The sequence below is a fragment of the Cyphomyrmex costatus genome, unplaced genomic scaffold (assembly GCF_001594065.2).
Source record: "Cyphomyrmex costatus isolate MS0001 unplaced genomic scaffold, Ccosl1.0 scaffold222, whole genome shotgun sequence".
Lineage (NCBI taxonomy): Eukaryota > Metazoa > Arthropoda > Insecta > Hymenoptera > Formicidae > Cyphomyrmex > Cyphomyrmex costatus.
In genome coordinates this window covers 866,814-891,913 of record NW_017276280.1, presented here as the reverse complement: position 1 = coordinate 891,913, position 25,100 = coordinate 866,814, and the positions used below count along the sequence as shown (strand labels likewise).

At 34.3% G+C, this 25,100-nt stretch overlaps 5 protein-coding genes across 5 annotated transcripts in view; 3 read left to right on the top strand and 2 right to left on the bottom strand.

Annotated features, from left to right (window-relative positions):
- The first annotated feature begins 797 nt into the window (after positions 1–797).
- Positions 798–6,979, top strand: LOC108773812 (amidophosphoribosyltransferase). The gene is made up of 9 exons (XM_018539746.1): positions 798–1,028; positions 1,730–2,069; positions 4,674–4,890; positions 5,011–5,303; positions 5,380–5,629; positions 5,714–5,953; positions 6,060–6,187; positions 6,276–6,497; positions 6,561–6,979. Exons 2-9 carry the CDS (start codon positions 1,986–1,988, stop codon positions 6,831–6,833), a joined length of 1,707 nt encoding a protein of 568 aa, XP_018395248.1. The 5' UTR covers positions 798–1,028; positions 1,730–1,985; the 3' UTR covers positions 6,834–6,979.
- On the bottom strand, positions 6,773–11,018 carry LOC108773813 (general transcription factor 3C polypeptide 6). The gene is made up of 4 exons (XM_018539747.1): positions 10,797–11,018; positions 9,380–9,638; positions 9,138–9,314; positions 6,773–6,849 (listed from the first exon to the last, which is right to left on the bottom strand). Exons 1-3 carry the CDS (start codon positions 10,953–10,955, stop codon positions 9,142–9,144), a joined length of 591 nt encoding a protein of 196 aa, XP_018395249.1. The 5' UTR covers positions 10,956–11,018; the 3' UTR covers positions 6,773–6,849; positions 9,138–9,141.
- A 578-nt stretch (positions 11,019–11,596) lies between these two features.
- On the top strand, positions 11,597–12,648 carry Sec61beta (Sec61 translocon subunit beta). The gene is made up of 3 exons (XM_018539766.1): positions 11,597–12,009; positions 12,089–12,285; positions 12,522–12,648. The coding sequence occupies exons 1-3, from the start codon at positions 12,007–12,009 to the stop codon at positions 12,607–12,609; spliced, it is 288 nt and encodes a 95-aa protein (XP_018395268.1). The 5' UTR covers positions 11,597–12,006; the 3' UTR covers positions 12,610–12,648.
- Positions 12,649–14,680: 2,032 nt separating this feature from the next.
- On the top strand, positions 14,681–20,196 carry LOC108773850 (uncharacterized). Its single transcript, XM_018539798.1, has 6 exons — positions 14,681–14,848; positions 16,019–16,242; positions 17,015–17,176; positions 17,279–17,486; positions 18,082–18,277; positions 18,517–20,196. Exons 2-6 carry the CDS (start codon positions 16,060–16,062, stop codon positions 18,707–18,709), a joined length of 942 nt encoding a protein of 313 aa, XP_018395300.1. The 5' UTR covers positions 14,681–14,848; positions 16,019–16,059; the 3' UTR covers positions 18,710–20,196.
- Positions 20,197–22,842: 2,646 nt separating this feature from the next.
- The window catches only part of fax (failed axon connections), a 37,026-nt gene continuing 34,768 nt past the window's right edge, over positions 22,843–25,100 (bottom strand). Inside the window, exons 3-5 of the mRNA XM_018539741.1 lie at positions 24,730–25,068; positions 23,762–23,899; positions 22,843–23,275 (exon numbers count right to left, since the gene is read on the bottom strand). Of these exons, the coding sequence (XP_018395243.1) occupies positions 22,919–23,275; positions 23,762–23,899; positions 24,730–25,068 (834 nt within the window). The 3' untranslated portion in view covers positions 22,843–22,918. The remainder of the gene's footprint in view (positions 23,276–23,761; positions 23,900–24,729; positions 25,069–25,100) is intronic.

The following is a 25,100-nucleotide window of genomic DNA, read 5'->3' as shown; positions in this document are numbered from 1 at the left end:
CTTTTTCAAATTTAATATATAGAAGCCAGAATTAGTTTCTTGTTAATTATAAATTGCAAATAATTATGAAAATAATTATGATTATTATATTAATAATTATAATTTTAATATTAATTATAATTTCTCTAATTGAAAATTTACTTTTAATTAAATTTAATCAAAAGTAATTTATAAATAATTTAAAATTACAATTAAACATGTAGAGCTCGAGAAACAAATCGAAAAGGAAACAAATTACCAATGTGAGCTGTCGCGGTTATTGATATCTATAATTAATAAAATAAATCAATTTGGATATAAAATTCATAAACGTCTTGACCCTAGGTTCGAATCCTCTTCTCTGCGTTTCAAAATAAATAATTACAATGGAAAAACAAAAATAGTTATGATTTGAATTCTCTTCCATTAAATAATTAAATTGAACATGCAAATTAAAGATACTCAAGATGTAAGGTCGAAAGATAAAACGTTGACTGTCATTATAGATTGAAAATCCTGAGTTAAAAATATCGAAGAGTTCGAACGTTATGAGTTTAAAATAGATGATTTATTATATTAATTTTATGCTGATAACCGCGGCTTACAATTTTTTTCCTTTTAAATAATTTAATATAATATATATATATATATATACACACACACACACACACACAAAATTATAAATTTTTTTTTCATCCAAGTCAGGTATACGTCGATAGTGTATCGCGACGAGTGTTAAGTTTAACGTGTATGGAATTACGACATACATTACATAATAGAAATAATTCCTTAAATTTCAATCGTCAAAATCAATAAAATTGGACCGTGACATCAATGATGACTAATCGTTTGAGAGCGTCGAAATCTCGTCGATTGTCACAAGGACAAAGAAATCATTGTGAGGCTACCTTCGGAACTTCACAAAATTCAAACAGGTTTATGTCACAATTACACGTTTATTCAAGGTCATGCTAATGTGTTATCAGCGGTGGAACGCTGTTAATTTCTATAATCACACGGCAAATGACGTAAACATCGTTAGTTTGGATGTAAGTATTATATCTCAAAATAAAAATATAAAAATTCTATAGATTGCTTAATATTACATACGATTAAAGTTATAGGCATAGGCATCAATAACCGTAACAGTTCATATTGTTTCTGTTTTGATTAATTTGTGGAGCTTAATTACGGTTTACTTGCAATTTTAAATTATTTATATAATTACTTTTGATTAAACTCAATTATTACGTTATTAGTAAGTATGTAAAATTTGGACGTAATTCTCTTACTTTTCTTTATTTAAAAGTTATTTTTTTGTTAGTTTCGATTCTAATAATAATTCGTGTTTTGTAGTAATTATTTGCAAATTGATAAGATCATAACATTACAAATTAAATTTAATTTTTTATATATACTAAAACTTTAATAGATTCGTGCGAAAGTTTATTTGAATCTATCTACTCGTTTAAAAGTTATTTATTTAAAACTATAAAATGTGGTTATTTGATTGCTGCAGAAAATTATTATAAATTTTAAATCATTTGTTTCGTTTTTTACAATTGGTTTCCGGGTATATTTATGACAAAAATTTGTCAATTAATTAGCTGATATTAGCTAACCGATGTTTAACCGATATTTTTAGCTGATATTGTACAGTTAATAGCAAAACATCTTTAAGTGCTCTGCCCTTGATCGATCCTAGTTTTAGCGTGATCCATGTCAATTCTTCCGATGCCTGTCGTTGTAGATGAGAGATAGAAAAAGAAAAAAAAACGAAAGAAAGAGAAAGAGATATTATCTCTCTAAGAGATGGTCCATTCGTCTCTTGAATCGACTTGCACACGCATCCTCCCGTATCGTCCCTCTTCTTCGAGAAGGAAGAGATAATGGTTGCGGGACCGAGCCCCTCCGACTGGCAGTGAGCTTTTCCATTGGCTGCTACGAGGTATCCCCTTCGCTCCAATTTGTGGTTTGTAGTTCGGAATGCGAAGCACACGTTTCATATGAACCAGACGTGTTCCCAAAGCGGGACGAGAAGCACGAGAAGGTTTCTCGGTGCGTCTCTGCACGCACTCGACACACGTGAGGTACGTGCATCGCTTCCTCATACATCCGTGGATCTTCACGGATCCTCGCGAACCAAGCGTGACTCGCGCATTACTTATTCGCGTGCGTTTTCATTATTTCATAATTCGAAAAGTCAAACTTGTAGTTATCTTTTTGTGATGTTCGTGAAATCGCAAAGTGAAGACCCACGGATAGGGAAGAAGGCCAATCGTGTGTCCAATGTGCGACGGAATGCAATCCTTCATCTGGAGCATCCGTCGCGAACTTGGCTAATCTTTAGCTTCATTACATTATTTCGTGTCATGCTGTTAACAGTGTTAATCCATTGAGATCACACGAGTCTGATTCACAATGTGAACTTGTATACAAATATGAAAATATAAGTTGATTTGATAAAAAAACTTATTATTCTTTAAGGTATATGTATCTTTATATTTGTAAACTAGGAAAAAATTTAGTGCCTTCAGTAAAATCATTTTAGTGGAGTTTATTTTTTAACAGCGACCAAATATTTTGTTTATATAACAAAAAATTTAGTTACTTTTGCAATTTTTTATTTTGTAAATAACAAAAATATTTGTTTATATTAACTAAATAATTTAATTCACATTACAGTTTTATTCCATATATTTGAAAAAAAAAATTGTCACAAAACATTTTAGTTTATAGGACAAAACATTTTTTCTAGTGTAATTTGTTCTTGATAGACAAGAAAGAAATTTATGCTTGATTTTTATTATTTTTCAGTTTTATGAATAATGAAATAATGGATTACATATATATATACTAAATCTATTTTTTGTCTACACTAAACTACACTAGAATTCTTTTTTGTTTTCGTCAAACGTATGTGTATACCTATTTCACTTTAAGTTCCAAAAGTGTAAACTAGTTCAGGCATAGAAAACAGGCCGTACACTATTCATTGAGTATGACTTTTTTCAATACGCAAGAAAATCTTATTTTTTTACTGAAGTAACGCGAGCTTTCAGAATGAGAAAAATATATGAGTTAACTTCAATCAAACTTGAATTAACTTAAAATCATTAATTACCATTCATAAAGTTTCAATTTAATTCATTAAGCAACGTTTGCATTTTATTTTATAATCATGTCTTATTAATATGTGAATAGAATTGAATTATTTCTTAGAATTATTATAAATTTTTGTTTAATTAAACTTAAAATAAACTTAAAAATAAGAAATTAGAGATTTTATCTTAAGTAATTCGAGAGTTTGATTAAATTAATCGAAATCGCCTCGTGTAAAAAATTATTGCGTTTGAATATTTTTTTATTGCGGTCCTTTACTCTGCTTGATTTCATGCTTCGTACATATCAAATATCATTTTTAATTTGTTCAGCAATTTCTTAACTGATTCATGATAAGTACAATATATTGACAATAGTTGCGGACAATAATTATTTTATATGCACAGAGGAAAATATTTTCATTTAGCTGTTCGATTTTACTCTCTCTCTCTCTCTCTCTCTCTCTCTCTCTCTTTCTCTTCACACATACACACACACATACACACTTCTTTTTTAAAATTCTTTTATTCTAATTCTTACTTTAGTTTAAATAAATTGACACAACTATAAATTCAATGATTAAGCGACAGAAAAGTATTTTCTTTGAGAGATAAATATATGATACATTTATTTTTGATCTCAGTAATTGTAAAACAAATCTATACATCTCTTTCAACAGTGATTAAAAAACAGAACATATATATAGTTGTAATGAGCATTAATACCTCTGGATTAAAATTTTAAGTTAAAATCTTAGAATATCAGTTAATATTATACATTACAGATTTTGATAAGAAAAAAAAGTATACATTTGACTTACTTCATCAAAAAATTAATATTTATAACAAAATAACTCCTTCTATTTTTCTTTTCTAATAAATAAGTTACATGAGTTATCTTTTATGTTTGTTTTTGCAATTTCTGTCTAGTTTTGAAAATCACTAGTTAATCAAACTTAGAATGTGAGATAAGTAAAAAAAAAGACAACTAACTTATTGCAGAAAAATATGCAATTTCTCGCGTGATGTAAAAGGATTGATTTGTTGTAAACACAAATATAACTGTTCTATATTATGACATTTATGATGTCAATACGCTGTAAAATGATGAAATCAGTTGCGAAATGCAGGTTGCGCAAATGTAATGAGAAAACATAGTTGTAGTATTGGACAAACGTAAGATATGTGGATTCTATCAGTCCGTTGGGGGTCAATAGTTTACAAGGGCAATGCAGATAATACACAAAGAGGAATTACGAAAGGATCTACTCTCTCTTTAGACATTTTAATAGGATATACAATACATAATTTGTATCCAATATATATCTGAATGAAATCTTTATATATCAAATATAGTATATTAAGCTTATCAATGGAAGAGTATATACATATATTTAAATCCAGAGAAAATTTTAATTTTATTACATTAGAATTATTAAAACTTAATTGTACAATCTGAAAAATATTATATATAATAATTAAATATTGATGATAAGAGCGTATTTGTATAATCTTTTCTAAAATTTTTAGTCCAATTTGTCTGTCTTAAGTGTGTACTACTAATTAAACTTATACGTATTTTATTTGTGACAGATCACAATGGAAACGTTTCGCGATAAAGACAGCGAACATTGTGCTGAAGCAATGTCTTGTCTTTCCATGAAGGAATCAAAATGTACAAAGCCACGAAGCAAAGGCGAAACCAGGGGACAAAGGTCTACTGGTCTTACACATGAATGTGGTGTTTTCGGATGTATTGCTGCAGGCGATTGGCCATCACAAATTGATGTTGCTCAAGTTGTTTGTTTAGGCAAGTTCACTTTGTGTGTGTAATAGAAATTAACTGAAATAAAAAAGTATATAAATATATATACGATAAGAGAAAAAAATACGAATCAGAAAACAAAAGAATTTATTTTCACTCAATCAGGTTTAGTCGCATTGCAACATAGGGGACAAGAAAGTGCAGGAATTGTAACAAGCGAGGGTGTCTGCTCGAAGTCATTCCATGTTCATAAGGGTATGGGGATGATCAATAACATTTTCAACGATGAGATTATGAGGAAACTTAAAGGAAATCTTGGAATTGGTCATACTAGATATAGTACAAGTGCAGCCAGTGAAGAAGTCAACTGTCAACCATTTGTAGTACATACTGCGCATGGGGCACTGGCAGTTGCACATAATGGAGAATTAGTCAACACGGAATCTCTCCGAAAAATGGTGATATAGAAGAATTTATATTAACGATCCTTATCGAGCGAATCTGAATTCCGTTTTGATCTCGTATATATTTCAGGTATTAGGTCGAGGCGTTGGTTTATCAACGCATTCGGACTCGGAGCTTATAACACAAGCGCTCTGTTTGAATCCGCCGGAAGGTGAAGTCAATGGACCAGATTGGCCTGCACGTATCAAACACCTTATGCAATTGGCACCGTTATCGTACTCCTTAGTTATAATGCAGAGGGACAAAATTTATGGCGTGAGAGATCCCTACGGAAATCGACCTCTTTGTTTAGGAAAGATTGTGCCAATTGGCAATTTAGGTGCATATTGAAATATTAATAGAAGTGTATGCCTATTTTAATGAATTTTTAATACTAAATGCAAAATAATAACATAAATCGCAGCAAGTAACGAATCTGATGATGATGACGATGAAGCAGAAGGCTGGGTAATTTCGTCAGAATCTTGTGGATTTTTAAGTATCGGCGCAAGATATGTTCGCGAAGTATTTCCTGGCGAAATTGTGGAGCTGACAAGAGAGGGCATTAAAACTATAGAGATAGTGGAAAGGCCAAATAAGAAACCCCAGGCATTTTGTATTTTCGAATATGTCTACTTTGCCAGGAGTGATAGCATTTTTGAAGGTACGTAAATAAGTATAACGTAAATAAGTACACAGAATAAACAGAGCGCGCTAGAGAGAGATGTTTAATTGAAAGATGTTGAATCATGTATTTATTTGTATTATAGGCCAAATGGTTTATTCCGTTCGAATGCAGTGTGGGCGAGTGCTAGCGATGGAATCCCCGATTGAAGCAGATATAGCTAGTTCTGTTCCAGAATCTGGTACTGCAGCGGCACACGGATACGCCAGACAAGTAAATGCAAATAAAATCAGCAACATAACTTCCGAGCAAATATAAGAATGAGCATTTTACATCTAAATACTTTTTCTTTTTGTTACAGTCTAAGATACCATTCGCTGAAGTGCTGTGTAAAAATAGATACGTAGGTAGAACATTCATTCAGCCTAGCACGCGATTGAGGCAGCTCGGAGTAGCAAAGAAATTCGGAGCTTTATCTGAGAATGTAAAAGGAAAAAAAATAGTTCTCATTGATGATTCTATTGTGAGAGGAAATACAATAGGTCCAATAATAAAATTGCTAAGGGATGCAGGTGCTAAGGAGGTAAGTTTTCTTAATATCTTGTCTATATGTATTTACTATATTCGTCATATCACATATACACAGGTTCATATCAGAATAGCCTCGCCGCCACTGAAATATCCGTGTTACATGGGCATCAACATACCAACGAGAGAAGAACTTATCGCGAATAAGCTTGACAATGTAAAACTAGCCAAACACGTGGGAGCGGACAGTTTAACGTACCTTTCAGTGGAGGGACTTGTCGAGGCAGTCAGGTATCGCATGGATAATCGCGAAAGTAATTACATTGGTCACTGTACTGCCTGTTTAACGGGAGAGTATCCAGACGAATTACCCGGTGACCTCGAGTGGTAAAGACGTACCATTTTTTCTAGAATCAAACAAAACTCAGGTTTCTGAAATAAAATAATGAATACACATAGAATTCTGCAGTATATGATTTCACAGTGTTATATTACCTCTTTGTTAACACACAGATGTGAATTTGCACTAACATTTTTTTACAGTTAATCCTAAAACGAATGCAATAATGTTGCTACCTGTTCGTAAAAAAAGTTGAAAGTCATCACTGCATTTCTAGTACATAAAAGCCTTTAATATCTTTTTAATATAGGCAATAAAATTATCTATTTTCAACATTGGATGAAAAACAGGTCATGGAAAATTTGAAAAAAATATATATCTTAAAGTACTATCTTTCTTCTTTAAAATGTATTTTGAATTTTTTAATTCTGATAATTGCAAAAAAAATGCCGGCCATTAAAAAAACTTAATTTTTTCAAGGCAGAGTTTCAATGGATTTTTGACTATATAATGTTTTTCGATATTATACCACTGAAACTAAGTTTCTCAACTTCTTTCTTCAAGTTGAAAAATAGTCAAATTAGCTTTATTGTAAGTGGAGTTGTAAACCGCTAAAATTGTAAAATGCAAATTCGCATGTACTACATAAAAGTCGTAAAAGATGTGTAAATGAAGAGTTTTATCATAGAATAGATGTATTCGCGTATCTAAATATTACTTTGTAAGGTAAATGTACCACTTCGCGCGTGGACATGACCCAATTGTTGGACAAATTGTCACAAATTTTAAATATTAAGCTTTTGATGATGTGTTACTCTAAATAAATTTTTAAGCAATTTTTTATATTATTTAGAAATTAAGTATAATTTATTCATATTAAACATGATACTTTTTATGTTAAATTTTAATTTTTTATTATATGAATAATATGTATATTTAAAATATACATTGATGAGTAATTCTGATTAAAAAATTAATTAAATACAGTATCAAATTATTTATTAAAATTAATAAAAAGGAATGTCCAATAATTGATACACGCATATGTGTGAATGTCCTAATAAACGGACGATTGTCCATAAACAAGCGCACTACTATTTTATGTTTGTACTAATCATTGAATAGTCAAAAGACCGATACATTGGGCGAGTTCAAGACGGCAAAGCGGCTTGTTTATGAACAATCGTCCATTTATTAGGACATTCACACATATGCGTGTATCAATTATTGGACATTCCTTAGCGTATCTGTCTACTGAATGATTAAAAAACATATTTTGTATATATTACATATAAAACTTTATATAAAACTTCACTAATTACAATTTCGATAAATTTTTTTGTACAATCTTGATTGATAAGTAAAATGCGATTCTCTTCTATAATAAAAAATTGCTTATTATTTGTCCAATAAATTGGGTCATACTTTTGTGGACACAGAGACACGTCACATTTTTTGTCCAATAATTAGGACATTTGAATTATATTATATTTATGACTAAATACAATTTATAATAAACGCAAATAACATATTTGATAATGGATTTAGTTTCAGAAAACATCTATTCTTACTAAGCATGTGTAATAAACTAAAATTTTAATGTTTCTAAAGTTTAAATAAATGATTTCATCGTGCAATTCCTTAACTGTCCAATAATTGGTACATTTACCTTATATAAAATATTAAACTTTAATGATCCAAAAGATTTTAAACGTGTGTTTGAATTTTTATAACAGATATACCTATAAAGTACATAAAAAGTAAGGATGAATAAGATTATTTTCTATTTTTTATTAGAATTTAAAAAAATCAATGTTTTTTGGGTTCAATTCAGTATAACTATTATCTCATATAGAAAACGCGTATGATTATATATGAAAAAAATTACAAATAAAATGATATGTAAGATATTCTTTTTAATTATGCTATGTTTGAAATAAAAAAGTATCAAATAATGTTCTTCTTTACACATGTAATATTTCTTATTATAATATATAATTATAATATATATATATATATATATATATATATATATATGATGTATTTAAAATTGAGTTGATTGTGAAATGTGACAACAAAATTTGAAAAATAAAACATTCTTCTTTTATTAGAAATCAAACAAAATTAGTGACGTAATACAAAATTAATATTTAATTTACATTCTTAAATTACAAATAATATAAATAAAGTTACATATAAATGCTTCTCCTATAATATAATAGTTCAATGTCTAAAACATTAATGTTATTGAATCAGCTTTATGTTATTAATGTACAAATCTAAAAGCCTCTCTCATGCTAAGAATATTAATCTCTAAATATTAAAATTTTTTATTCGAATTTTAAAACATCTTACTTTCTCATGTTTCTTCTGATTTTTCTTTCGTTTTTTGTACGATGGGATTTTCCTCATCAGATTCTGAATCCAATGCGATACCTTTGGACTTTTTCTCTTCCCTAATTTTCTGTTTTTCCAAAAACATGCTTAATTCTTCTAGTTTCTCATCACGTACTTTATTCCAAAACTGCATAGCTAGAACAGATGGTTTTCATGTTAAATATAAAACACATACAGAATGAATAAACTTATTCTATTACCTTCTTCTTGATATTTTGGAGGCACACCAGCTTGTGATAATGTTTCTTCATCTGGAATACAACTTTCGTGTTCGGCATCACCAAGGACCTCAACTCGTGGTTTTGTGAACACTCTCTGCATCTTAAGTATCTTTCTTGTTTTAGCAAAATATTTTAGAGTCGGCACTTTATCAAATACCTCATCGTCTACCTTCGGATTGTCATCTTTCTCAAAGAACATATAAGTACCTACAGCATCTTCATAAGTACCCTCATAAAACTAAAAGTACAAAACAATTAAGTTAATTTTTAACTTGATAATGAGGACTGGAAGAGCATATAATTAAAACATTTTTATTTGAAACACATTTTTGCAATATATATATATATATATTATATATATCTCGTATTTTGTATTTTAATAGAATACATGAAAGTATTGAATATTGATAGCAGAACGTTTAAACTTATTTCCAACTGCTAACAACAAAAGTATTTCAAGTACATGTCCATCCCAATTGGTAATATAATGTAAAATATATTTTTTTAATTATAGTTAATTATTAAAATTAACAATAAACCTCCCAGGTCAAGAATAAATTGAGCAATAATGGTTGTTAAATATATCTATAAATTTATTATAATGATAACATTAATTCAGTCACTAACGTGTAACCATCTGCACAGTTAGGACATATAGTGTGGTCGTAGTAATTTCGGATGTCTTAAGAGGAAATTGGTTTCATCTGTTAAGGGGTTTTTTTACGGCTGATGAGGACTCTGTGAAGTCGAAACCTCCCATATATTAATGTTATCATTATAATAAATTTATAGATATATTTAACAACCATTATTGCTCAATTTATTTTTGACCTGGGAGGTTTATTGTTAATTTTAATTTGTTAATTTATTTGAGCTGTTTCAATTTCAATAGTTAATTATTCAACTAATTTTTAGAATAACTCTAAAGTTGATTCTATAGTCGGAAGTCTTAATTTTAATCAGTGAAGTTGGTCAATCAGTGTTAGTCGTACAAAGTTGGCTATTGGTCAACTTTATCGAGAAGACTTAGATCTATTGACACCAATTCAATATAGAATCAGCGTTAAAGTTATCTAGACAAAATCATCAGTTTAATGACTAATAATAGATAGAAAAACAAAAGTATCAAGTGTGAGGTTAGATCTAAACACAAGTTAACTAGATAGTAAAAAACTGGGGTCTAAAAAAGAAATAAATATGAGTGCTCATTAAGAATGCGTTTATAACAATATTTGTGTATATTTAGCATATAGTTCACATTATATATACTATAGAAATTTAGAAATAAAGTGCGCATTTATCGATAAAAGCGCATTCTAAGGACGAACTATAAAAGTTTAAATAACTTATACGGCTTTCACTTGTTAAATTCTACAAACAATAAAATACAACATACCCGTCCATTAATTTCCATTACAGGATGTTCAGTGTCTATTCCAATCATATCCAGTTGAAGATTTTTATTAATGAACGTTTCGTTACCACTAAGCCCTTCAAACTCTACATACACGAGCATTTCTTCTTCATTTTCAGACAACTCATCATCCGATTCCATTTTTGTTATAAATCGTTATTAACTGTTACGAATTATTTTCAATTCACGGATAACAATTTCGTTTCAGACATGACACCTGTATTCAGTTAATCACAGTTAACCAGAGAGAAACCTGAGAGCGGCCACGGCGGCCTTTTTCCTGTAATGCTTTACACTAGCGGCACCAACGTCTATTTTCGAGCTGCGGGAACTACGTACCATGAGAGCGAGCGAGACAGCGAGACGCACGTCCGGCACGTCACGATCGCTGCGCTCGCTGTCTCGCTCGCTCTCGTACGACAAATTTTCTAACCTTCAAAGTACACATAACAATATCCACCTTTTTACGACACTCCTGATGAGAATAAAGCGTTAAAATTGTTAAAATCTTTATTAGTTTGATAGATTTCAGTTATTTCAGCGATTTATTTCGGGAGCGCCGTAAAAAGGTGGATATTGTTGTGTAATTTACTTCAGAGGATAGTGCGTGGCAGTATTTTGAGGTTATAAGAAAAAGGCCCTTACGTCCGTCTCAGGTTTTTCTAAAACTCTGGTTTCAGTGTTAAATAGAATTAAAATTGACGAATAGCAAGCGTTAATTTTAATTACGTGAGATGTTTTGACGACAGTTTCTTTCAACCATGGCATATGTAGCATTTTGTCCAATATATAATCGCTGATTCGCGGATGTCAAACGTAAATGTAGCTGTGACGATGACGTGTTCGTTGCGTACCACGTGTAGGGCATACACTTGACACGTCGCCTGCTACTCTGCGTTGTACCACCAGTCCGCGTTCGAATCGCCTGACGAGTAGTACGTTGGTATACGTTTTGTTGCCACGTTGCTGTCGATTTTCGCACAAAGAGGTGAATCAGAAGAAGAGAGAAGCAAACGACAGTTGTCTTCCGAGTGTCCTGTTCACGAGACTCAACTTGTAAACGATCTGTATTTTACGGAAGATTTGTACAACGCAAGCACTGTCGGAGTATCTGGTACATTTCGAGAGCAAATAGAGTTTTTGAACGAATCTCTTAGTATCTTCTTGGATTGTCAACAAGAATAGCTTGATCATGGTAAGTAAAATTAATTTAAATAATAATTTTTAAATTTAGAAGGGAGACCACAACGCATGTTTTTATGTCTTGGAAAAAGCCTGCCGCACCTAGTGCTACCTCCGTGGGATCTATCGGACGATCGCCCAGCAAATCCATAGCGCCAAGAACAAGTGGTAGTGGTACAGTAAGACAGAGGAAAACCACCGTAACCACCTCCGCCAGGAACAGGAATACTGGTACAAGCTCCGGTGGCATGTGGAGGTTCTATACCGACGACTCTCCTGGCATCAAAGTGTAAGTATAGATCAGTTGATTGAGAGAACAGTAATGCTATAAACATTTTGATTTTTTGATTGGTCAGTTAGTAAACATTTTTTCAAATTAGTAAATTAAATGCTTCAGAACATTTGTTTGTTATAGTGTCAATTGCTACATCACTGATATTTTAATTCTTTATTACAACATTGATTTGTTTTTATATGATATGTTTTAATAATGTTTTAATAAATATTAAAATTGTTTTGTTGCAGGGGACCTGTGCCAGTGCTAGTAATGTCCCTTTTATTTATCGCGTCTGTATTCATGCTTCATATCTGGGGCAAGTACACTAGAAACTAGATTTAAGCTTGATACATTAAGATTAACCTGGGAGAGAGATATGAAACACGAGCGATGCAAATCTCAGCATCGTGCGATCATATATTGGCGCCTCGAACAGGTTAATACATGATTTTTAATATATATAATACATCATTGTTAATACATTATTGAAAGAGAGGAAACTTACAAAACACATTATAACACTATGAACATTGTTACATGGTCAAAAATACATTCATATTTTTATGCCTCGATAGAGGAAATCTATTTTTTTTTAAATAATTTATCAATTATACGTGTATTGTGAAAAAGCGCGCTCGAGAGAAATTATTTAGTTTGCGTTTGTAATATTAAGGGTGTAAGATTATCCAATATTGAAATATAAATGTAACTTATTTTTACCCTGATCTGTTGTGCAAATCAGTTTATGTATAAGTTTATGAACTGTGAAGTATGGATTCCCAAAGCCATCTATCATTCACTGTTGTATGCTTCCTTACATTTGTAACTCTCGACAATCTTATAACATTGAGGAATACATAGGGTTTTGGGAGTAGGATCGAATTCAGGATCTCTACCGATTGTGAATAAATCGTTCTCACACTGAGCCACGTATTAACTTCGCAAATACAATTTATTTACATTCTTATATTTATCTTTCTCTATGAAAATATTTAGAATTTCAGCTGAACTTAACGTATACTTTTTTTTTTAAGAATGTGTTAGGAAGTTATTTTTGAAATTAGGGAGATTCAAATTTAGATTGATTAGACTTAATCTTCTCTTTATAGAATCTTGTATTACATAAGTTTACATTGAAAAATAATTTTGTTTAGTAAATTTATAATAATTTACTTGTAATAGAATCACAGACTGCTATTATTAATGGACACTTTTTGCACAATATAGATTCTGCATAGATGAAATAAAAAGGACAGAATATTTATAATAATTCATAATAATTCTCGTTAAAACGTGCATTTAAAATATTGTAATATTATAATAATTTGACGTATGTTTATTTATTGGAATCATAGTTTAGTTTATTTAAAGTTTTTATATCTCTGCAAACATGCAATCAAGATGTTCTTGCGTTCGCGGTTGCGAAGATTTCTGCATATTCCGTCCCTGAGCATCTTCAGCGAGGCGCCGGCGCATCTAATATTGATTCTTTCAATGCATCGAATTACACGCAACACTTACGAATTAGATAAGAGGGAGATTATCGCAATAAATAAAATGTCTATGAAACGTGTGTCGTTAGAATAAATGGAGGTCGAGGAAAAAATTACAAAAAGAATAACATGGAAGACAAGAACAAATAAAAGCAAAAGTGATGAAGAGTAAAGAAGGAGGACAGAAAGCGGGAACAAAGAGAGACATTTCTGATTAGAGAGATAAAAATGAGAGTGAAAAATATATACATATATATCATAAAAAATAGATTAATATAAGAGATCAAATAAACTAGAGGATAAAAAGAAACACCGTAAAAACGAAGAGATACTAAAGATATATATAGTATGTAGGATTCGAGGAAAAAAAAAAACAAAATCGATATATTACAGTAAAGTCTTTTTTAAGACGCTCTTCAACGCTCTAAGACTTTCATTTACCTGTATCCAGAAATCTGCGTGAAAAGTACAATTATATCTAAAGATCTTGTGATTCCATGAGATAATTAAAAAAATCTAGAAAAATACTTGAGCGCGTATAAACATCAATTCATTTAAACAGTCAAAATTAAAAAGCGCGTCCTTCCAAAGTTGAGGTAGAGCGGGGGGAATTGAGGCACGTCGAAGCGGCGGTTCGTCTGGCGCAGATGTCCCTGAAAATGTAGGCTGGGGACGGGTCGGCGGTGGTGGTCACTGGTCTCTCGGCGGAGAGACGCTCCAGAGGCGTGCGCGTTGAAGGCGGCGCCAGGAGGAAGGGAGCGGAGTGCGGCACGGGGGTGCTGTGCCATCGCGGAGGTGATTCTCGTCCGCGCTCCGACCACCCGACGGGGGAGGCGGCGGCGGCGAGGGGGCGGACACGCGCATCTCGCGCTCCTCCGCCGTCGATGGGCTCGCGAGCGTCGCCGACCCACGGCGGGCTGCTCACATCACACACGTGATATCGTCGTGCGGGGAGTGCGCGCCTCGTTTTAGCCGCGGCGACGTTGGACTTCTCTCGATCGCCCAGCGAAGCGACGTCAGGGCGGGACGCGCGGCACCGCTGGGAAAACCACCGCGAGGAGATGCGGTTCTCCCCGGGAGAGGTAATTTCCTCCGTCTTTCTTTTTTTCTTATGCTCTCTTTCTCTCACCGCTGTGGAAAAATTCGGAGATCCGCAACATATCGATAACGATATATCATCCCGCAAGACAGTGACAGCGTTATTATATATATTTGAAGACGGAGGCGTTCAACATCGTTTTGTTCAACATCTCGCTCGATAGCGGATAGAACCTCTTGCATGCATGTTAGATTATTTCGCAGAAAGAGGGAAGGAGGGAGCTTCGAAGGTAACTCTAAATTCATAAGCTGTACGCGTTAGAGACGTTCTCAAATTATTCAAAATATTGCTGCCAAGAATGCGCATACGGTGTTTCTCATGTCATAAATTTCTTAGCGAATTTCCCTGGTTCTGTGTCACAGCTACGGGCACACGTCCTCGACGCACCGTGTTTTCCGCATTGCGGAAAATCGTAATACAACTACTATATGTCGACGTGTACGAGCAGTTTGTTTATCTGGAGCGTGTAACTTGTTAATTTGCCAGGACACAGGATCCGGTATCGACCGTCTTTTTTTCCTTTCAATGCCGATTTTTTAGAATATAGCATGAAATCCCGCGAAATTTTATAATTTAGAGAATTAAAGACGCATTTTAATTATTACTAAATAGCTGCTTCTTCTTAATTTTTAATTTAATCCAAATTGCTGTGATACCTCTTGATTCTTTTACGTATTTTAAATTTATTCGTAAGAAGGATAATTAAATTAATATTGGATTCACGAAGAAATTTAATTACCTGCTAGCTTAAAGATTAATGCAAATTTCATCTTTTTTAAAGAGTCAACGTATCATTTAATACTATATGTATAATATCATTAATATATTTTTATTTAATACTGTGTAATACTTAAAATATAAATTATAAAATTAAAAAATTTTTTATTTAATTATCTTAGTATTTTTCTCCACTAAATGATAATTGTTGATTCCAAGAGAACGATTCTGACAATCACAGATATGTAGAACTCTAAGTATAGAACTCCGTATCGTTCCTCCAAGGGACGTCCTAAAAACGTCTGAAGAACATCCTATGAACTCATTTCCAAGATGTTTCTCGGCTGCAGGCATATTCATTGTTCAATTTTAGATCAAACTTAAAGGGCTAAATGATCCTCTTCGACGCATCGACACAAATAAAATCGCTTTTCAGAATCCGAGGTAATTCGTTCGGAGACTATTAACGTCGAGGACATGGCGGTCGACATTTTGGACGAGGATCATCTCGCCGTGAGCGCGATTGTGACCGTCGGTATGCAGCTGATCTTCTTCACGATCGCGGCCACTTTCCAGATGGACAAGCTGACGGACTTCGCCGGCGGCACCAACTTCATCATCCTCGCTCTCCTCACTTTCTTTCTCGGCCAAGTGGGCAAGGTATTGTCTAACACGCTACCTGGACCTCCTCACGTGCACATGCGACAACAAGAGGATATTTGACGGATAAAATCTGAATATTAATCCTTAGATCGGGTCATTCCTGTTTCACACATTTTTTTTCTTTGAAACGCTAGGAGAACCAATTAATTAAATCATTTGTATATGTACGATTTATTTTAATTCACAATTCTCACTCTCTACATTCTTTTAGAGTGGATTCTCACTAAAGAGTGACAATTGAGATAATCTTAAAAAAGAGTAGCTTAATTTTCAATTTTTGAAAGTGTGAGATTTCATTCTTTAATCAGTAAACATAAAGAAAGAAAAAAATTAAAATTAATTCGTCTATTATTAATACCTTTTAATAACTATTAATGTCCCTAATCTTAATTATTATATTTGATTGGTAAGTTTTATATTAAAATTACTTAATTTTTATTGCAATCGTAAACGATCTCCGGTAACGATTCCATTTACGGTCCTTGCGGATCAGATTTGTAAATCATTAATTTAGATTGATTTTCTTTCTCGAAGTTCGAATACACCTCGAGATTCACGCAGCGTATTGCCACTGTAGATTTTATCATCGACAGTTTTATTCTCAATGAAACCGTTGCTATAAATAAAACTACAAGATATAATTAATGTCTATTAACGGATGACTTGTGCCTATATCTATAAATTTTTTTCTATGACACTTATTTTATATTATTAGTCGTTCCAAGCGCATCGGTGTAAATAATTGCGTGTCTTTTTCTTGCCCGTGTAGACGTACGACAGTCGGCAGGTCATGGTGACCATATTCGTATGTTTATGGGGTGTGCGACTCTCCGCGTACCTCCTATACAGAATCGTCAAAATAGGCCGTGATAAGAGATTCGACGATCGTCGCAGTAACGTGATCCGCTTCGCCGTATTCTGGACATTTCAGGTAAAGTAGAGAGTACCGCATACATTCGTTTCGATTGCGATGCCTCCCGTTCAATTTTCCTAGCAAGGATGTGATATATCGAAGAGTGTTGCCGATTCGCAGGCTGTGTGGGTGTACGTCGTCAGCCTGCCTGTGATAATAATCAATTCTCCACGACACAAAATACCGCCCGCGCCGAAAACGATGACGACGCTCGACAGCGCCGGCACGGGCCTCTTCTTGGTTGGCCTGCTGGCTGAAACCTACGCCGATCTGCAAAAGTTCGCCTTCAAGCAAGATCCGGTGAACAATGGGAAGTGGTGTAACGACGGTGAGGCTGTACCCTTTGACTTCCAGTAAACACTAATTAACAGCAACATATTTACTCTTTGAAACTTTTAGATCCCACTCTAAAGAGTGAAACCTTTAAAAGATCCTTTTCAAAACTAACTCAATTTTCACTCTTCAGAGTGAGGTTCTTATAGGTACTCTAAAGAATTTAGAGAGTAATACCAATGTTATAATTTTACTTAACAAAATCAATATAAATCAATATAACATATTTATGTTGCACAACAGTTACGTCACAGTATTGTGGTTACGTTCTTGAGTGTGAAATTATAACATTGATGTTATATTACTTATACCTTTAATCGATGGATTTTACGTCCGAAAATTTTTGCGGAGTTTCATTAAATTTTTTGTACTGTTAATAAAATTTTACTTAAAAGTCTAATTGTCTGTAAGATTTCATTAATAAAACAAGTGTTATAAAAATGTTCGTCAATCTGATTTTCATAAATAAATGTATATATATTAGGGGTTCTCTACATGTTCCTTTTTATTTAAGGATTTATTTTACTGAAATCATCTTTCGATAGCAATAAAATAAATTAGTATTTACAAGTCAAAACGTTTCTCTCTAGGACTTTGGAGGCTCTCTCGACACCCAAATTATTTCGGCGAGATCGTCGTCTGGTGGGGGATATTTATAATATCCTTAAACGTTATCGAAGGAGCGGAATGGGTTGTTATCGCATCTCCAATCTTCACGACGCTTATAATTCTATTCCTATCGGGGATGCCATTATTGGAAAAGGCATCGGATGAAAGATATAGAGAGTGAGTATTGCATTAAGAATTTTCGCAAACCTAAACAAAATAATATTCAGTAAAGACTCAAATATGAAATTCAAAACATGTGTTTTACATATATTATAGGTATACAACTTAATTTTTGGCTCCTACATTTGATAGACCACGACATCTATGGCACTTTAAATTAAAAACAATTTTTTTAAAGTTTTTAACATTTTTTTTGTACGAAGTTTGATTTACTTATGTTCTGCAAATATTTTTAGTAACGCGGAGTATCGCTACTACAAGCGATCAACGTCACCATTGATACCGATACCACCGGCTATCTACGTTGAGGTGCCAAATTTTCTCAAGTGCTTATTCTGTTGCGAATTTCCACTGTACGATTCCTTGGACGTGAAGCCGAGATCGGCCGTCACCGAATCAACGTCCATCAGCCTCGCAGCGTCCACGTAGCTGTAACCACACGCCGGACGTCCGAATTCTAAGTCCGGCGTGCAGTCGATGGCAATAGCTTCAACCAGTACAGCCCTCTGAGTGCTACTTTATCCTTCTCTGCAACACCGAGAACTCCGTCTATCTACTGACAAAAATATAAACTCGATGGCCGAACCGTAAATCCCAGTCTCAACATTCTATCAAGCGCGATATCGGCACGATCTCGAGGAGTTAGACTGTACTTGGTCATGCACATCAATTTCGATATGTGGGAATCGAAGAGGGATCCCTTTTCAAAATGGAAAGGTTTATAAAAGATGAAGTATTATTATTTTTGTAACTAAAGATCCTTCCAGGCGTTAGGCATAAACGTTACCGGTGACTTTTCGTACAGAATCGAATGATGAGCTGAACAAAGAAAATTATTTTTGTAGCGATGTTATATGGGTACCAATGTAAAAGTAACTTAACGACCAATTCGAGCATCGTTTCTATGCGACAAGTCAGTGGTAATCGACGACTTGATTAGCAGCTTTATTTATGTACGTATACTTAAACTTTTATTTTAGATACAAGAAGATTAGATAAAAGAAGAGAGATTGAAAATAATATATAATTTGTATGTTCCAAATAATATCCAGGCTTAAAAAAATCTCTTAAAAAGCATCACTGTATTCAATTAGTCAAACGCTACTTTAAATAAATAATATTATATGTTGTTCCAAGAGAGTAGTTCTTGGAAATAAATTAAGCAGCCGTTTACCGCGCTCGCTGTCACTAACAAAAAAGTATGTGTCTTAAATATTGCAGAAACGAAATTAAAAACGAGATTTTAATGTAATATAAATAAAACGATGTAGCCCATTTTTGAAACTAATAGTAATTTTGAAAATTGATAGTTCGTAATGATTGGCGATTGATACTGTTGATTCGTTGAAGGTACAGTAATTAGCAGAAACGCATATCGAAAAACAAATGGAGCGTAGTGTATTCCGATTTTCGTAATTCGACAGCGAATAAGCAATATTTATCGCCAAATACGTCAGACGAACATGTATAAATAATAAAATATTCAAGTTTACATTTCACCTAATCACAATTGCTACTTATTTCGTTAGTATGTTCATGTAGGGGGGATGCTTACAAAAAAAATTTAGATGCAATATGGAGAACGTAGTACATACGTTCACGTGTCCCCATTGCAATTCCGAGGCTTTCGATCGAGATATTGAGTCATCATAGCAATATTAAACATATCTCCGTGCCGATAGTACGTCCCCAGAATACGAAATAAAAAGAAATTCCGAAGGAAATCTATAAAACATATAGAATTATTAATTCAAATTAATAACGCGTCTGAAACGAATTCCTCATGGATAAATGATTCAAATGTTACTTCCTAATACTTTATTGTTACATACGTCTTCGAAGTTTAGATAATAAATAATTACTGATTCTGTGAGTTGTGGAATTATTGATTGACTACCTTGGCCTCTTAATTACATTACAACACGATCTTATCAAATGCATATTATAATATCATTTAAATGTGATTTGAAGAAATTTAATTCGGAGAGCAGATCGCAATAAACGTTGACAGATTACATAAAGTTCGCTTCATATTTATAAACACATTTTATTTGTTCGTATGTATATCATTAATAAATGGTGATATAATAATGACAATGAAATGTATAGCGCCGAGCATAAAACGAGCAGTCATATTATAATAATTATTAATATATTCTTCTTACAATAATCTTACTGTATTGAGTGGGCCTACCTACGGTGCTTGCAACGTTATGGTCTCTCTTGTCCAAATGTTTCTTCCATTCTCTAATTTATATTATTTACTCGCACGTAATAATCCATAATATGTAACCACAGGTGAAAACATATGCGCCGTCCTAAGTATAAACAGCATCATCCACTAATCTTTTTTTTCCATTTTTCCTTTACATGATCATAATATACATATACATACATATATATATGTATATATATGTATATACATAATCATGTGTATGTATATATATATATATATATAATTGTTATCAATAATATAGTAAGCTACTTAAATGTAATATATCTCGTGTCTTCTCGTGGAATATGTTCAGCTGCCGTAGAAAAACTACGCAGCGCTCGTAGAAAAAACTTCAATTCCCGTTATACATCAAATTGTCGATTTTCGATGCGTGAAAGACACTTTGTATTACGCAAGGTAATTTTTTTTCCTTTAACACGTCCGAAAAATCGTATATCAATACGTGGGCAGCACAGCGTTTTGAGTACCAAGGGAAAAGAGATCAAAACATTACCTGTGCCTCTTCGCTAAAAGAAAGTAAAAAGAAAATAAAAAACCAAGGATTTTTTTTTTTTGGAGGGAGCAAGGAATGGTGGATAAGGGGACGAAATATTACGACTCTGCTATACACGAATGGCATCTTCCTCGCGTATCTAAGTCCAACTGCATTCGCGCGCGCGTCTACGTTAATACATATACTATAATATACAAATAATAGATAATAATAATAATAATAATATGTGCCGTCCATCGCTTATCGCGGTTCCTTACTTCCGTTCGTCTAAAAAGTGAAAAATCAGAAAGGACTACGAAAATATCATACAGTCCTTGTGAAATATAGGAATGAGAGTCGTCGATTAAAATAAAAGTTGATTGCACGCGCTTTGAGATGACGATGAAATGCAAACCGGATTCGCGGCCGGGCGGAAGAGCGGATCGAACTACTTTTCCGTACGGACCGCTCAACTACATTTGCATTCTACATTAGGCTGTCTGAGGACGTCCGTTGCTAGCTGGTCAATTGGCGTGACTCGACTCTCAATTCGATTGTTAAAAGAACGCGCGCGCGGGCGCGCGCAAGAGAGAGAGAGATAGAAGTAATTCAGTCAATCGATGACCTAACATTTGTTTCCGTAGGACATCGGATTCCCTTTCTCCTATCATAATTACGGTTAGTTTAATATTATTATTGTTGTCACATTCTTATTAATATTATCGTTATGTTAACATTAGCGTTATTATTAGCATTACCGTAATGAAAATCCCGGATCGCGTCGATGAACCGGCTACTAGACGCAACGGTGTTTCCTCAGATGATTTTTCGATAGAAATCTCTCAATGATACGCGTCGTAAAAAATCTCACGTCGTACAAAATCTTTTTAAAAATTTCATTTAACACGATATAAAAGCGAAGTAAAACGCGCGATACACGTGTGAACGTATCGTAAAAAAAAAAAGAAATTAACATGAAAAAACTAAATTAAAGAGAAGATTGCGTTACGTTGCGCCAAGACGCAAGGTAACTTATACACAGCAAGGATCATTGAGGGAAGCGAAGTAGGAGACGCTCATTCTCGCCTTAAAAGGCGGGGATCAGTATGCCCGTTCACGCGACCCTATCCTCGCTTCTTCTTCTTCTTCTTCTTCTCTTCTCCCGTAACTACTTCTATCTTATAGCGTAACGCTATATTGCATTTGGCCACTGTCGACAAAGACCCCAGCTGCGCCAGACTATTGCAGTTCGTATATTGCAATCCTACGTTTCTAATGACTTATGAGATAGCCCCGTTTTTTTTCGTTTGTCCTTAGCAGAGCAGAGAAAGGGCGTGTGGATTAGAGAATAATCGTTCCGGTCGTGTGTGTTTCGAGTGTGTCAATGTGAAGTAACGCGTGATGCGCATTGAACGTATATAAACGAAGTATTAACATTATACATGAGTCTATTAATATCTATACGTATAAGTAGAGAGCTCTAGTCCCAAACCTTATCTCTCTCTCTTTTCGCTTTCTCTCTTACACACACACACGCGCGCGCGCGCATGCATGCATGCATACATACACACATACATACACCCGCGCACACATACACACACACATATTCTCTCTTCCTTTCTCTTTCGTTCTTTCTTTCCCTCTTTCTTTCTCCCTTTCTCTTCAACACACAATCTCTCATTTCCGGCAACTCCCTTCCTCGTCATCATTCTGTACGTGCTTTCTATATCGTCCTCGTCTCCGCCGTCGTACACATTCACGCAACCACGTACACACGCGTACATACACACACACACGCACACACTCTTACCGCCAACTATCCCTCCCTCTCTCTCTTTCTATCTTTATTCATTCGCCAATACACCTTCGTGACTCTTCGCCTTTAAATCCTTGAAACGACTTATTACTTCTCTTTACAACGAAAGACCGCTTATTTGCCGTCCTTCTCCTTTTCTTTGTTCTCGTCAACTTCCTTGTCCTTCTCGACTTCCTTCTCCTCCTTGTCTGCTTTTTCCTTATCGCCCTCTTTTTCCTCCTTGGATTCTTTGGACTCCTTCGCCTCCTCCTTGCCTTCCTTCTCCTCCTGCTTTTCAGGCTTCGGCAGATGCGTGTTCATGTCCAAGCTGGAGCATATCTCGTCCCAATCCGGGAAACATCGTTCTTTAACGCGCGAGCAATGTCCGACCAAGTTGGGACAGTTCTCGACCATGTAGTCTCGCAGGCTGTACGGCGTGTCTTTGTCGATGTACAGGATTTGAGCAAGATGCGCAAATGCAACTACGTCCATCTGCACAAAATTGCCGGAAAATTATACAAATTGTCAAAATTATAATTCATAATCTATATTTTCTATCAATCTTTTATGTTGGAACATTTCTTTTTAATTGGAATAAGTGAGATCAAGAATGAAATATTTCTATTTTTGTTCTCTCCTAAAGTTCTCTTTATTAAAATTAATTCATTTTGAATCGGCTAGAATTCGAAAACCATTAAAGTTCGAGTCAATAATTGTGTTATTTGCTCAGTCTGATGTGTAATATCTCTGAGATAACTGAAAACAGAAAGCTTTTTCGCACGACGCCCAGCGAGAACACCGTTTCGCCGCAGGCAGCACTGGTTTCACCGATATTATCTTCGGCATCAGATTACAAGTAACTGAAGCTATTATTTACACAGCGAACCAAGTACCACGTTAGAACGTGCTACAGCGGTGCATAACACAAGAACTCTTGACCGTTATGGACAACATGTTAACAGATTTAATGATACTCACGGTAGTTGGCTCGTCCCCAAAGAAGAAGGGCTTGTCAGCAAGCGTGTCCGAGAGTACCTTAAGATCGGTGCAGCCGAATTGGGACACTTCCTCCGGACTGTGCACGCCCATTCCCTGAGCCTTCACTTTCCTTGCACCCTGCAACCAATCCAACTACTATCTCACTACAAATGGTCATAATATTTTGTTCTACAATTTCGCTTCCTTATCGCGATACTACCTCTAGGCAGCACATTCATAGCACATTTATAGCTACAAGCGCAATTTGTGCACTCCGAGCGAATACTATGAATGATTCTGGAGATAGCATAAAATAAATATTGTGATAACGTGTAAATAGCGAAACTTGGTCGAAGTAAAATTCGGACAAGAATAATATTTTGAAGATCGTACTGGTTTCAGTAAATATTTTTAGAATCTGCATCTATAGTTTCAATAAATTTGTACTTGTATTTCATAGTCATCGTTATATTCCATATTATTAATTGTTAATATCTAGCTGAAAAACCTCGATCAGGACTCAACCAAGAGAGCCTTCAGATGATAGCTGATGAGACTAGCTACCAATACTAGGAAAAATTATGTAATGATAAAATTACAATTAGTATTTATATGAATGCAAACTAGCATAATGTGAGTGATACATGCATAGCTAAATTGAAAAACGTGAACATACGAAACATCGTGCGGTCTCGACAAAATCAGTGAAAGAAGGTCGAGGGAAGATTATTTTTGCATATAGCGTGACCTTAGTTTGCATAACGATGGAAATAATGTGGAATATAATTATGGAAATATGCAAATAAGTTATACGAAAACAATGAATGCGAATAAATTATTAAAATTGAATGAGAAGTCGTGAGAGACATGGAACTTTCATTCAAGTGATTTCTATCTAACGTCCAAGTTGTATGCTAAATCACACTGAAATCACACCGAAATCACGGTGAACGGAAAGCGAAACTTACCTTGCGTCCGAACGTGAGCTTGAAGAAGAAGTTCAGAATAGCATTCGGGATACGTGATCCCAGGGCGAGTTGCAGATTAACCTTGTAACCCTTCAGCACCTGATCCAGGTTCTTCGTGCGCCAGCACGCGACAACCCAGACCAGGTGGTTCTCGATCATGGATATCATGGCGTGAGAGACGCTTCGCTGCTCGGACGTAAGACCGGCGTCTAAGTCCTTGCCAAATTTCTGGCTCAGCTCCCGTAGGATGATAGTACTGTCTGCGATTTCCTCACCGTTCAGCTCGACGAACGGCAGCTGACCCTTCTTGGAGCGGAATTTCATCTTGTGGTCAACATTCTGGAAACAACCGAATTAGTCAGTCTTTTGCC